Source organism: Pteropus medius, unplaced genomic scaffold, assembly GCF_902729225.1.
Source record: "Pteropus medius unplaced genomic scaffold, Ma_sr-lr_union100, whole genome shotgun sequence".
Lineage (NCBI taxonomy): Eukaryota > Metazoa > Chordata > Mammalia > Chiroptera > Pteropodidae > Pteropus > Pteropus medius.
Window position 1 is genome coordinate 1,465,385 of NW_024341894.1, and position 14,531 is coordinate 1,479,915.

Consider the following 14,531-nt stretch of genomic DNA (forward strand, 5'->3'; position numbering starts at 1 on the left):
AAAAAGAAACTTTACTACTGAAACTAGTTGAAAGTATAATAGTAGGATAATGCAGAATAAGAGTATTTCTGGTGAATAAAATTAGCCCTTGGTATGAAATATATAAAATTATCAATGAAAAAACAGGCAGAAGTATAACCAAAAAAATTATAAATGGGCTCTCATTCTAAATTATAACACTTAAAAAAGTAAATATAAAACACTTAAACTGACTTAAATGACTACATTATTATATTAATCTTAAGAGATAAATCAACAGGCTAGCGTTAAACAAAAAAATTTAGAAGGCAAACACAAAATATACAGAAGCAGGTTAAATACTTTTCTGCAATATAATAAAGCTGATGATTAACCTCCAAGTTTATCCCTTGTCCTCAATCAACTCACCCAACATTTTCTGCATCTTCATCACATTCAGCTTTATATTTGCAAGGTCCACACTTGGAGTGTTTTCTGTGAACTTCTGCCCCTGACCCTTCCTCTTCTGTTTAAAAAGAAAAATTAAATTTTCAACCAAAAGTTGGGATCCTTTCCCAGTATGCTTCATGTTTTCAGCAGCTATTATTTTATTTCTGGGGAAAATGTACCCGAGCTCTTGAAAATAATCACTTTCCAAATCTATTCAAAAATGTTGCCAATACTGAGTACAGCATATTCTGTGAGGTAAAAAATTATTGATGCTAACAAAAAAACATCCCTTAACCTATGCACAAAGAAACAACATGGTAAGTTTTAATAATTAACTGCCTTAAAGAGAATTATCATATAACATTATTTAAGAGGAGAAGGGGAAACATGAGCAATAATTCAGTCCACTACTAAATTTCAATTACTCTATGAAATAGCCTATGCAAGGCTGGTTAGCAAATAAGTGATTAAACACAGTAGAGTACAACCATCACCTTTTCCTCACATCTGTTTCACACCTGCCTTTCTAACTGCATAAAAATGATAATTCCAGAGATTTCATTTTTGTTTTTTTAATTTCCAAAAGGGGTCTCTTTACAAAAGATTTGCCCCCTTTTTCTGCTTTGCCACTTAGCACAGCGAAAAATCCCCTCAATGCAGAAGTGTGTGGCACTCCTATGATCTAGCACAAAAAACAGTACTTACCACCAGCCCCCAGCTTAGCTCATGTCCCACATTTTAGGGAACCCTTCCTTTGTGGGTCTCTCCTAGAGTGAACCCTAACCTGACAATTTCAAACTGAGCAGGGACATCAGTTCTGAGGCCAGTTAAGGGATTATAGTTTACTCAAGAAATTTCTCAGTCTGGTTTGGGAAAGAATACCTTATTCAGGGGGCATCAATCAGTAGGAGAAAGTGTTAAAAGGCAAGTACACAGATCTAATACGCCTGTTTGGTAATACTTCCAAACGTGCAATTTTTGGTGTCCGCCTACACTTTAAGTAGAAATCCTCCCCAAATTCTTATGAACTCCCAAATAGATTCCAGGGATCATAATCCTAAGTAATTCTACCAAAGGCCTCAGAAACATCACGAGATCTAGAAATTATACAGCCACCATTAGCTCACTAATATTTGTGTATTAATCTGAGCACACCAGCCTTTCTAACTCATACTCCCTAAAAAAAAAATTGTCAACCTACATCTGTAGGGCAAGACATCCAGTGTTTGTACTATGTGAGCTAATTTTGAGAACAACTTCCACTTCTTGAACGACAGTTTCCTAAGTGAATATCTAACCACAGGGGCTAGACCACATTATCTCAAAATCCTTTACAGCTCTAAGATCTAAAACTTGTGATCTGATCCTTCACATATGACGTTTCTGCTTGAACATGTCCATTTAAATCAAATTGTATTGTTGGACAGCTTTAATCATTTTTTTAAAGCTGAAACTGTCATCCTTGAACTTCTTCAGGGCAGTTATTCTACTCTCTAGGTGACCGTTAAAGTCCCCAACAACTCTGAAATTCTAGGATTCCATGAAATGTGGAAGTATGGAGTAAGGTTTCAGATAGTGCTGAAAAAATCATAACTGTAGTTTTAATTTGTATAAGTAGGCTTTTACCAAGTAAGTTTTCTTTTAGTGTACTCCCATAGTACCTCAAAGGTTATTCCGTATACAGTACATACCCATTAAGAATTACGGCCTCATTAAACTATGAAATAGATTAGTCATTCTTAATTCTGGTAACTTAGAGTAAACTTTGTTAGATGCTATTGCCAAATATTAGTTTTTCAAACAGCAGAAATAATTCATATACTTGTAAAATAAAACAGAAAACAAACAGCAAAATTTCAATGGTTCAAATTAAACTCTAGATTCCACTAGAGTTGCTCTAAAAGTCTTCTCTTTGCTATGCACAACTCATTCAAGAGTTTTTCTAATATGGTACCCTGAAAATTCCTTATGAACAAAAATTTGTAAACAAGGGGTGGGAGAGAGTTATAAATACTCTGGTCCAAGCTAACATCACCTGTGGGGATGATTCTAAGGAGAGGGCACTTTAGTGCAAGTTCAATTTATTTCCTCTTCGTCTGACTGCAAATTTTTGGTGAAAAATAACTGCATCAAACAAAGAAGGCCAGGGCTAAGGGGGGCCGAGGGGTTGGGGTGATGGCTAAGGGATGCAGAGTTGCTTTCTAGGGTAATGAAAATATTCTGAAATTGACCACAGTCATGAATGTACAACTCTGTGAATGTACTAAAAGCCACTGAATTATACACTTTAAATGGGCAAAGTGTATGGTATGTGAATTTCATCTCAATAAAGCTATTTTTTAAAAAGTGAAAGAAAAGAAATGTCCTTTAAGGAGTACTTCAAACTTACCTCCTTCTCCAGATCCGGAGCCATTATCTAAGAAGAAAAACAAAAAGTAAATAAATATGAACACTTTTCCTGGAAATTTTGTCTTATCAAATAGTAAAATTTTTTATCAAAAATCAAACTGGGATAGCCATTCTCATGTAGCCCTTTTCTCATTTTTCTTGGATAGCTAACAGTTTATTCTTCTATATCTATTTTGTGCCTTTTTCCAAATGTAAATTCCTTGGATACATAATCATCTACACCTCATACATTGTTGTAGCCCATTCAAAAAATATTCAAGCGCCTTGCACAGAGTAAAGACCAATAAATATTGTAAAGTAAATGGCTAAATAGAAAATATTTTAATTAACTCACTTAAAAGGTAGAAGAAAAATTTAATTTTGTTAAAGCTTGAGAGGAATAATGTATAACCTGCTTTTATTAGAAAGGGAAGAAAAAGAGCTTTGGGTCTTGCTCTAAAAATCTTCTTAATGAAAAATGTGGATAAAAACCCAAAGCCAAAAGTTAAGAAAGGCCCCAAGGTTCAGAAGCAAAAAAGCTCGGGGGTGAGGTTTTCTACTATGGATGAAATTAACATCCTCCAGGAAACCTAACCAGAAGGAATCTTATCAAGATGTAGGTGGGAGACATGTTATGAGTGAAATTAAAGAGCCTCCCTCAAAGTTACCAACAAGGAGCCAGCCTAAAATATAAAGAATGTAAAATATTTATTTTATCATCTTAAAAGAACCAACATATGGCACAGAGCATACTGAAAAGAGAATACTGCCACAATACCGTCAGCACACAGCAGTAAAAAAAGCAGAGATGGCAAGCGAAGAACTTGATGCTTTATCCAGCACTTCCCAGGGAGAGGATATCCTAGAGAACCCACTCCAGTTCTTCAAATAGTTCTCTAGAGTGGGGGACAATGCCCATAACAATGCTGGTCCCTTCCCTTCAAGCTCCTTCAGACAATCATTCAATTTCCAGATATGGCAGAAATAGGAGGAATTGGAAAAATATCTATTTTATGTAGTACCCATTGCAAAATCTTCTCGGAATTTTATAGAAAGTCTTAAAATTACATTCAAGTTTGGTTAATCGATCATAAAAAAAAAATTATATCTTCTCTGAGTAGTAAGATAGAGAGTGAAAAAATAGAAAAAAAAAAGAGAAGATGGGAACTCCATTGAAATTGTTTTGATGACCAAAATTTTCTTAGAAAACACTCTCTTTTTCCTTCTATTCTGCATACACTGACTGGTACATATTATGTGCTAGACAACATGGTAAATGCCAGGAATAAATTTTTTTCAACCTACGTCCAGTTTTTAAAAACATAATATTTCACACCTTCCTATAATGTCATTTAAAATTCCAAAATAAATTAAATGTTGTTGTAACCACAGAACCAACTCGGACTAGTCTTATCCTGCTTCTAACCAAATGCTGAATTGTTATTCAGAAACGACAGAACAAAACTGTATGTCATGCAGCTGAAGCACGTGCAGAGGAGAGAATTTTGACCTTCAATAACACTGGAAGCAACATTTCACACTCTCCCAAGGTACCAAAGTGCTGGGACTCGACAGGAACTCCAGCACCGGAATCTTTTCAGAAGCAAAGGGTCTGTTATCCAGGAAAATCCAATGCTGAAGCCTGCCAGCCAGAACTTCCACATACCACCTGCCCGTTCTTCCCTGACCCTAAACCCTTGATCAGGAAGAGAGATTTGAGCCTTGTCTCCTGTCTCCTTGCCAGTCCACCTCACAATAAAGCTCTGTCTTTTCTCAAAAGCTGATGTCATAGTACTGGCTTCTCTGCAGGTCGAGCAGAGAGCCTTTGCTGGATAACTGTGTGAATACTCTGATAATGAGGTTGAGTTCTTCATGTATATTCTATTTTCCGTGTGCACACACACCTCTCTCTCCCACACAACCCCACCCCAAACCTGGGATTATGATGTACCTCCCTAAGCAGGGCATACTGCCCTCCTGTTGAGAAAAGACTGATCTGGCTGGAAACAGATATGTCGGAGAAGTGAAATACAGGAGGATATATATACATAGAGATATGCGCAAAGTATGAACAAACTTTGCCAGGAGATGCCATGAAAGAAAGATATCACAGAAGAAAAAAGGCTTAAACTCAATCTTAAAGCATACAGTGAATAAGAGCTGGAGTTAAAGGCAGGTCTTTTAACCCTGGTACAAGCACTTTTTCCAGTCTACCACTCTGCCTTGTAATGTGGTGGCTTTGAGTCAGGTGATATTAGTGAACCTGGAGTTTGAGATCAACTGCATGGACAATCAATCACTTATGTATTGGAGCGCCCAATAAAATCTGTGAACACGGTCAATGCAATACAAAGAAAGGAAATGGGAGTGCATCATATGAGAAGAGTCTTGACCTATACTATTAACCTTCAAATAATTATTTTAAATACCACACCCTCATCACTGCCCCCAAACACAAATGCAAGTAAAAAACTGACATTAATGACTTCCAAATTTAATCACTACCAACTCAAAAAGGAAAAGAGAAGAACGTAAATTCAAACAACTGGGAGAAGATGGGTGACAAGGGTTGGCTGACAGAAAAGAGAAGATATAAAAAGAGAAGAGCTGGGGAAGAGACAGATCCTGGGATGCCACCCGTTCCCCTTAACCAAAAAATAAAAATCAACAAAATGGGTCCCAGATCATTTCCCACCCCAAATCTTACTCTAATAGTCAAACCATAGGCAAAAGAAATGCAAAGTCCCCACAAAAAAAGGCATTAAACATTAAAACTATACTGAGAAATAACATGTCAATACGAGACCACCAAGGGTTAAAAAAACAACATGAAATGGGGACGAAAAAGAGTTCTCCATTCTCCACACAACCACTGCCGATCCAGAAAGCTATTCTTGGATTACACCTCTGACTGGTTAACTTCCTTTTAGATGTTATGGCACAACCACTTCTAACATTTATTCAGAAGAATATCACACGTACCAGAGTAGCACGGCCCTCTTGCTACTACTGTTATCTCTTTCTGGTGCTTACAAGCAGCCCTTCTGAGAAAGCATTCGTTTTGATAAGTGTCCCCATTTGATCCACAGACAGGAATGTAATTTGTATGGCACTGCGAAAGAAACAAAAATAAATTCTCAGAACTAGGCATGAATATTAAGAGTTTTATTTCATATTCATGAATGCACTACCACAGTATTATGACATACTTCTACTACAGAAGAGTTTGTTCTTTTATTTGGTTTTAAAAAAGGAGAGTTATACTGTTTTTTCACACCTTTTTCCACATTCACAATGAAAATAACTATCAAGTAGCCATAAAAATGAGAATGAAAATCCCTATCCTAGCTACTTCATTTGCTTGCTATAGAGATCCAGTGAGATAACATAAGAGGAAATTCTTGAAAATGTTTGTAAAAAGTACTAATTATGAAATGTCATTTTATTAGGATCAAAATCCACTTATTCAATACCTCTAGCACACAAAGTCCCAAGGTAAATGCTATAGAAGACACAAAGAAATACAAGATCTCTGTTCTCAGAGACCTTACAATCTTGTTAGAGAGCCATACAAATAGAAAAAAAATTAAAATATATTTAGTAAAGTTAGATTGAGTACTAAATCAAAAGTATAAGACGATAAGGATAATATCTAATACCTATTACTGTAAGCTGGAGTATTCAAGGAAAGCCTTCTCAGAGAAAACAAAATTGTGAACTGGGCCTTGAAGGATGAGCAGAAATAAGACAGAAGAGCAAAAAAAGGTGACACAGGTTTGAGAAATGACACTGGATCTGTAGGTTTAAAACTTTAAAACTTCTATATATCAAAAAGATCATAAACAACTAGTTCTAAAACGTGCAGAAAACATTATAATATGCCACGAGTTATCATTACTAAAAAAAGATAATACAAATTAACTTTAAAAATGGACAAAAGGCAAATTTACAAATGGCCAATGAATATATTAAAAATGCTGACCTTCACAAGTAATCAGAGTTGTACACTAAAATGAGATGCTACTTTTAGTTTATAAAATTGGCTATTAAACAAACAAAAATTTCAATTTGGTGGGCATATACACTTGTTCAACCATTAAAAAATTTTTTTTAATTACAGCTGACATTCGATATTATATTAGTTTCATGTGTACAACATAGAGGTTAGACATTTATATACCTTACAAAGTGACCCCCCCATAAGTCTAGTACCCACCTGACAACCATACATAGTTATTACAATATTATTGACTGTATTCTTTATGCTGTACTTTTACATCGCTGTGACAATTATGAGACTGCCAATTTGTACTTCTTAATCCCTTTACCTTTTTTCACCCAGCCTCAAACCCCTGTCCCATCTGGCAACCATCAGTTTCTTTTCTGTATCTACGAGTTTGTTTGTTTTGTTTGCTCATTTACTTTGTTTTTTAGATTCCACATACAAGTGAAATCATATGGTATTTGCCTTTGTCTTATTTCACTTAGCATAATAACTTCTAGGTTCAACCATGGTTTAGCCTTTCAAGAACATAATTTAGCAGTAGATTTCAAGAGTCCTGAAAAGGAAAGTAGTTTTTGATTCAGAATTACTTATTTAGGGATCTATTTGAAAGAAATTATTGTAGACAAAAATTTACTACAACCATTTCAAGCAGAAATGTATTAATATCAAAAATATAGAAACGAGTAAATATCCAACAAGCATGTTCTATCTGTTCAAGAAATTAATATTGCAGCCATTGAGAATTACCTTGTCAAAGAACACTGTGTGACAGGAAAAGATAACGTGATATTAGGTGAAAATCAGACAATAATACCACATATATAACTTTTGAGAATTTTGTGCCATTTTTAAAAGTATTATTTAGTCCACAAAACTGAATGCAAATTAAAATACATACATATATATAAAAATACAGCAAAAATAAATTACATATAAAATCTCAATTATTTAGAAAAAATAAATATTCATAAATTAAATCGTGGACTAAAACATCAATTAATTTTTCACATTACTTGTCATGGTTTTTAGTTCCATGATTTTCTGTATTTCTCAATTTTTCTCCAATGAATAAGATTTACTCTTATCATTTAAGTGGTTGATTTACTTTCTGAACCATAAATATGACATGTTACCACAGGTCAAGCACTGGTAAAAACAATTTCTAATAGAATATTTCATAACCAAGTTAACTTGCTATACATTATTAGCACGCCTACATCAACTTTAATTAAAATTTTACTTTGGGAAAGCGTTTCTATATTGCTCCAATTTTTCATGGATCACATTCCTTGATTCTCTTTCTCTAAAATGTATACAATAACTTGTATTATGTCTGCATGAGTCAATATGTTACTTTGTAATTACACAATGCATAATTAGCAAAGGAGACCATAAGCTCCAAGACATCAAGCGCTAAGTCTATGGGCTATTCAACCGAACCCTGGTCAACTAATGCTTAATGATGTTCTTAATGGAGTGCTCTCGAAGGTGCAAATATCATCCCTGAGACGTGGGTGCCCCATGAGGATTTTCCGGTTGTCATAATGATAAAAGAACATTACTGTCATTTAGCAGATGGATTCCAAGGATGCTAGATGTTCTACAAAGGGAAGGACAGTTCTACACAACAAAGACATACCACACAATTTTTAAATGCTTCTCTAGCCATTCATGTAGGAACTATGGTAACACTTACCACATACAAATAAGCCTGCTCTGTTATAACACATCCTAATATTCGTTTTTATTCTAGCATCCACCATACCTCTACTTTCTTGTTTTCAAGTATTTCTGGTATGAAATTGTGCCGATCTTTATTAAATCCAAACATTCATTATAAGTAAGCATCTACCATATTGTCTTCTAGTGTAATCATCCCTAAGCATTTATATTTTGAATAATTTATGGTAAAATGATTTATTTTATTTATAGAAAAATGATTTATTTTACTATATATTATTTTTATTTCTCCTTTACGTTGCAATTATACATCATATTTTTTAAATTATATGTTTACGTAGGTTACATATTCTACAAATTTCATTAAAGAATAGTAAAAACTATGAATATTAATTGTTGGTTATAAAAAAGGGTCATTAAGTCTAGTATGGCTGAGAATCTCTAAGGTAATAGCGAACATTATTCAAGAGTTTCTGTCTAGTAAACAGGAGCTACGACTTCCAATGTCCTACATAACTTAAATATAACAATCTCGTGAGGCACATGACTTAGTGCTGAGACTTGGGCTCGGAAGTGAATGTTGGGTTCAAGTCCTGGGTCCACCACCCATATGACTCTGGGTTAGTATCAGTGCCATTTTCTCAATCTGTAAAATGGGAATTATAATAGTATCGACTAATAAAGTTATGAGGATTAAGTAAGAGAAATTCACCATTAGCATTTATATCTAGCCATGGTAAATTCTCAGTAAACATTAGCTGGTTTTGCTAATTGCTGTGATCATTTCTAAGTTTTAAGTAGTTGTCTCGGGGTCATAGCTAACAAGTAGAAGAGCCACAATCCATTACAAGTGAGTACTCTAACCACGACACACTCAAGTCATGTGCCACTTGGTGGTAGTGAGCAGGAAGCTTAAAATAGTCCAGGCGATGTCCCTGAAATCCTACCTAACAAGCACATACCTGGGAGTGAGCATGAGATGGGAGAAGTAGACCTGCTGTTCCTTGGTCAGTCTGTTTCCAGGGGGTCTCTCTTAGGAACCTCTCATTATACTATGGGCAAATTAAGGGATTTGGGCAATTTTAACAACATGCAACTCCTGATTTAGGCACTGACTTTAACCTAAGGTACTGACTCTAATTTAAGGTCTCCTTCCTCTATAGTTCTACCCTTGCTGGGCGAAAGAACTCCTCTGTATCTTCTCTTTAGCTGGAAGAATGTAATTTGAAGTAGTTTTTAAAGGTGCAGCAGTGTACAACTCTGGAGATACTTACTGTGTACCTACTATGTATCAGGAACTTTGCTGAATACACGAAATAAGAAAAAGAGGCTAGGATGGATAACTTAATGTGTCAACTTGACTGGATCCCAGAGTGCCCAGATTAAACATTATTTCTAGATGTGTCTCTGAGGGTGTTTCTGGATGAGATTAGCATTGGAATCAGTAAACTAACTAAGTAACCTCCCCAATGTGGCTAGGACCATCCAATCCCTTGAGAGTCTGAATAGAATGAAAAGGTGGAGAAGGGAAAAATTAATTCACTCTCGGCCTAACTGTTGAACTGAAACAATGCTCTTCTCCTAGTTCACTGGCCTTCAGACTCAGACTGGGACTTAACATCATCAGCTCACCTGATTCTCAGACCTTCAGACTTGAACTGGAACTACACCACCAACTCTCCTGGGCCTCCAGCTTGCAGACAGCAGACTGTGGGACTTCTCAGCCTCCATAATCAATCAATCAATCAATCAATCAAGCAATCAACCAATCAAGCAACGAACCAACCAACCAATTTCTCTCTCTCTCTCTCTCTCTCTCTCTCTCTCTCTTTCTCTCTCTTCACATGCACACACACCTAGTGAGAGTAGACACTGATAAATTCAAGAAGAAAGACATATAGTCCAGAGGACTCCAGATAAAAGAACAAAGAGAAAGAAAGAAAACAGGAAAAAAGTTATAGGTACTCCTCTTTGTGTATTACCCACGTTTTAATGGAAAGATGCAATATTGATCATTTTTCTTTGTAAAAAATTAACAAAAGTAGCTTTGTTTATAGAATGTGGCAAGATATAATAGCTCTTATTCACAGACTGAAAAAAAAATAATTTTAGACTGTATGTAAAATCTTGTTATTTGTTAAAATATGTTAAAATTACATCCCAGAAAGCTTATATTAACACTGATAGCATGCTGAATCATAAGTAAAATTTTAAAATGAATTGAAAGATATTGCTAAAGCGTCCTGATGTTTAATGGGCTTATGATGAGGCCATTGTTCTTAAACTGGCAAAAACCTTTATAAGCTTATAAGAAAGCAAAGTAGTCAAAAGAAGCTTCACTCAGCAATAGGATCAAATCATGCCGTAAGCACTTAGGCAGTTGCTCCTACAAGGCAAAGGACTTACCTTTAAACATCTTTATATCCTTGGCAGCTAGCCGAGCAACTAGCACCAAATAAGCGCTGGAGAAATGTCTACTGATCTCAACTCCTCTAACTTTTATTTCCCTTTCCTGCTTTGCCACAAGGTAAGAATGCAAGGGAGTCAGATCATGACAGGGTTTCTAGCTGTTCAAGTATGTTTAAAAGGTCAAAATGCAATTTCTTTGTAATCTTAAGAGTCGCAGGGAAAGACTTTCAAAGAATAAAAAGCAGAATCATAAGGACAAAGACATAAATATGATGTGAAAATTTTAAGCTTTATATCAAAAAAATTAAAATGACACTAGGATAATTTCTTTAAAATACAAATTTTTTTTTGTAATCTATATAAACTGAAAAGGAACCATCTCTAAGGTAAATTCTATTATATGACTTAGTACTTAAAAGGGAAATTAAACAGATATATGTCTGTATAAGATGCAGAATATTTCTAGAAGTAAATATAAGAAATAACAGATGTTGCCTCTAAAAAAGAGCAATTGGTAGTATGGAGTGCAAGGAAGACATTTTTTCATTATATTATATATATTCTTATAATATTGTTCAAGTTGTTTACTATGGGCATATATTATTCTTTTAAAAATATCAAAATAGTATATATATCATAGATTCTCATGAGATTTTATGAATTATATAAACTTATATATAGTATATATAAAATGTTTAGAACAGTTAATGAATATATATAGTATATATAAAATGTTTAGAACAGTTAATGAATATCAAATGCTCAGCACAGTAAACAATACAGGTACTCAAATAATGTACTGTATATCATGTACAACACATACATGTACACATACATACATACATCTCTACAAATCAACATAAGGAAAAAGAAAATACTCCAATAACAGGCAAAGAATATGAAATATTAATTCATAAAAATGTAGCCAATAATGTATGAAACATTTTCAATATCTCTGGTAATCAAATGCAAATTAAAAAAATATTTTTGCTTTTCAGATTTACAGAATTTAAAAGGACTGACAAAATCCATTACCAATAGGCTGAGAGGAAACAAACAGTCTAATATATTAATATAGTGTTACTGGTGAGAACATTAATCTGCACATGAGCATCCCACTGACCCAACAATTCCACATCAAGAAATTTAACCTAAAGAAATATAAGACAGTTGGAAGAGGGGAACAGTCCCAGGCTTCCTGGCACGGGGTGGCCAAAATACTAATAAAAAACCTATAAGTTTTCTGGGTTGAAGAACCAGAGGGAGGAGTTCAGGGCCACCAGGTCCATTGGAAAGTGAGAGAGAAAATCCCAAAAAGGAGAGTCTCAGTGGGAACTTCCAGATTCTGGGTATAAATTCGGACCAAATTTATGGCTAACTTCCGAACCACTCATGGGCAGACGCCAAACAGCCCAGCTAATGCTAAAAGAAATGAACTGATATTTGTGTTGCTGCCACAAAAAGGAAGACAGTTTGCCATTGAGTTCAGCCAAATTAACTGTTTTGAAAATAACAATACTCTCCAGAGTAACAAAACAGAATTCAAACACTCTAAAACATATCTATCACTCACAACGTGTAGGATAAATTCAAAATAACTCTAATATCAAAAGTTATAAAAAAGAAAACAGAAAACACAATCTATTCTAAAATGAAAAGACCAACAGAGATGATCCCTGAGATGTCCCAGATGTTTAAATTAGCTAACAATGATTTTAAAGCAACAATAACATCTGTGCTCATGGAAAACATACTTGCAATGAATGAAAAGACTATAATATCAGATGAATAGTAACTATAAACTCTAGCAATAAAATATTTGAAGGTAAAAACTCACTGGATGAGAAGAATGGACATGACAGAAGAAAAGATTTACTGATGTAACCTGAAGATAGTTCAATAAGAATTATCTAACGTAAAAAAACAGAAAGTAAAAGTTGATGAGGGCTTGGTATACCCTGCATAACAACACCTTTTAAGGAAAGAAGCCCACTTTAGTTACAATCTCTGTTAAGAGAGTTTGGGGGAGGAAACAGGGCAGCCAGACACAACGTACTGGCCAGACTATTGCATGAGTAACCACGTAGGGGTGAGCACAAGATCAGCTAGCCACATCAAAGTTGGCTTTGTGAATAAATAATGGATTGTAAAGCCCATTTTGACCATAGAGAACCTCTCTGACTGGACAATAACATACCTACACTCTCCATTTCCTTTAATAAAAATAAACAATATGATAGTTCATATTTCTCGGAGGTTTCATATATAAGCTCTCTTTCTGATTTTGATTCTCATTACAATATCATAAGAAAGGGTAGGAAATATGCCTTCTGTTTTCAGATCGACCATACAGAAACTTGCCTGAAGTTACAGTTACTGACTCTCCTATGTTTTATCCCTGATCTCTGTATCCTTTCCTTCCCTTAAAATTCAAATGGCGGGTATGATTACAATAAGATCATGAGTGGAAAAAATTTCTAGTTCTTTTTTTGTCTCATCTCAAATCCTGAATCAGGGACCACCTTGTGAGCAACATTCTGAAACCAGACTATAATTCAATCACAGATAATGAACAAAAAGAAAGAACTGAATGCAGCACACATTCTGCTTCCCTTCTTTTGACTTCATTTTAGACAACAGAATCACAACTAAAACAATACCTGAAAAGCAAAGGGCACCAAGTCAGTCACGTTCTTTGGCCTAAAAAGATGAGACAGCAGCAAATAACAATGGAAGGGAAAGAGACTTTTAAAAAGAGAAGGGGGAAAAAAGTCAACATTTTAAATAAGACCATCTACTGCACCTTGCACCTTATTTCTTTTTAGTGGATATTATACCTTACATTTGAATAAGAACTTTAATATGTTTTTCAAAGTATTTTCACATCTATTATTGCTAGACTGACCTCTAAGTTCAAGCAAAGAAGCATGGAAAAAGGTACAAATAACAGTACTTCACCAGACAGAAAAAGGACTAGTGGGCTGTGAACTCAACTTCTTTATGGGATTCGAGGTGTTTTAAGTTTTTTAATTTGAAAAATGTAGAATTATAAAATATGAGAAATGTAAAATTTTTCAAAATAGGTTGGGTTTCCTCACCTGAAATTGACATGCACATTTCAACCCATCTCCTTCTTCTTTACAGACTCCTCCATATTTACATGATGATTCATCACAAACTCTTACATCAGACTCCCTCACATTTAATTCTGTAAAAGAGGAAAAATTGTTTCATATATATATATATATATATGTCTGTATCCAAATATACATGTATAAATAATTTTTAAAAAATCCTTAAAATGTTAAGCATCTCATTCACAAGTATAATAAGACATAATACACAAAACACAAGTTCAGGATTCCCCAATGAGAATATGCTTAAAAGTAACCCAAACCAAAATAAAACTCAAAATATCAGGACTTCAAGTAATTTCAAAAGGTAAATCTACAGAATTTTTCTATTTCAGCCCCCCAAGATCTTAAGATAATCTTCTTACTACTGTTTTACTTAACCTTTTAGATTATTTTTCTAGTGATTGCTACTTTTAAGGATAACAAATAAGAATAACTATACAATGTATACAAATATTGAATCATTATGTTGTATACCTGAAACCAATAGAATGTTATATATCAAT

The 14,531-nt window shown here is 34.5% G+C and overlaps 1 protein-coding gene across 2 annotated transcripts in view; it reads right to left on the reverse strand.

Annotated features, from left to right (window-relative positions):
- The window catches only part of TMEFF1 (transmembrane protein with EGF like and two follistatin like domains 1), a 78,464-nt gene that overhangs the window by 41,617 nt on the left and 22,316 nt on the right, over positions 1-14,531 (reverse strand). For both annotated transcript variants that reach the window (XM_039855720.1, XM_039855728.1), the window contains exons 2-5: positions 13,990-14,099; positions 5,779-5,908; positions 2,798-2,824; positions 388-484 (exon numbers count right to left, since the gene is read on the reverse strand). In XM_039855720.1, coding sequence (XP_039711654.1) covers positions 388-484; positions 2,798-2,824; positions 5,779-5,908; positions 13,990-14,099 — 364 coding nt within the window. The remainder of the gene's footprint in view (positions 1-387; positions 485-2,797; positions 2,825-5,778; positions 5,909-13,989; positions 14,100-14,531) is intronic.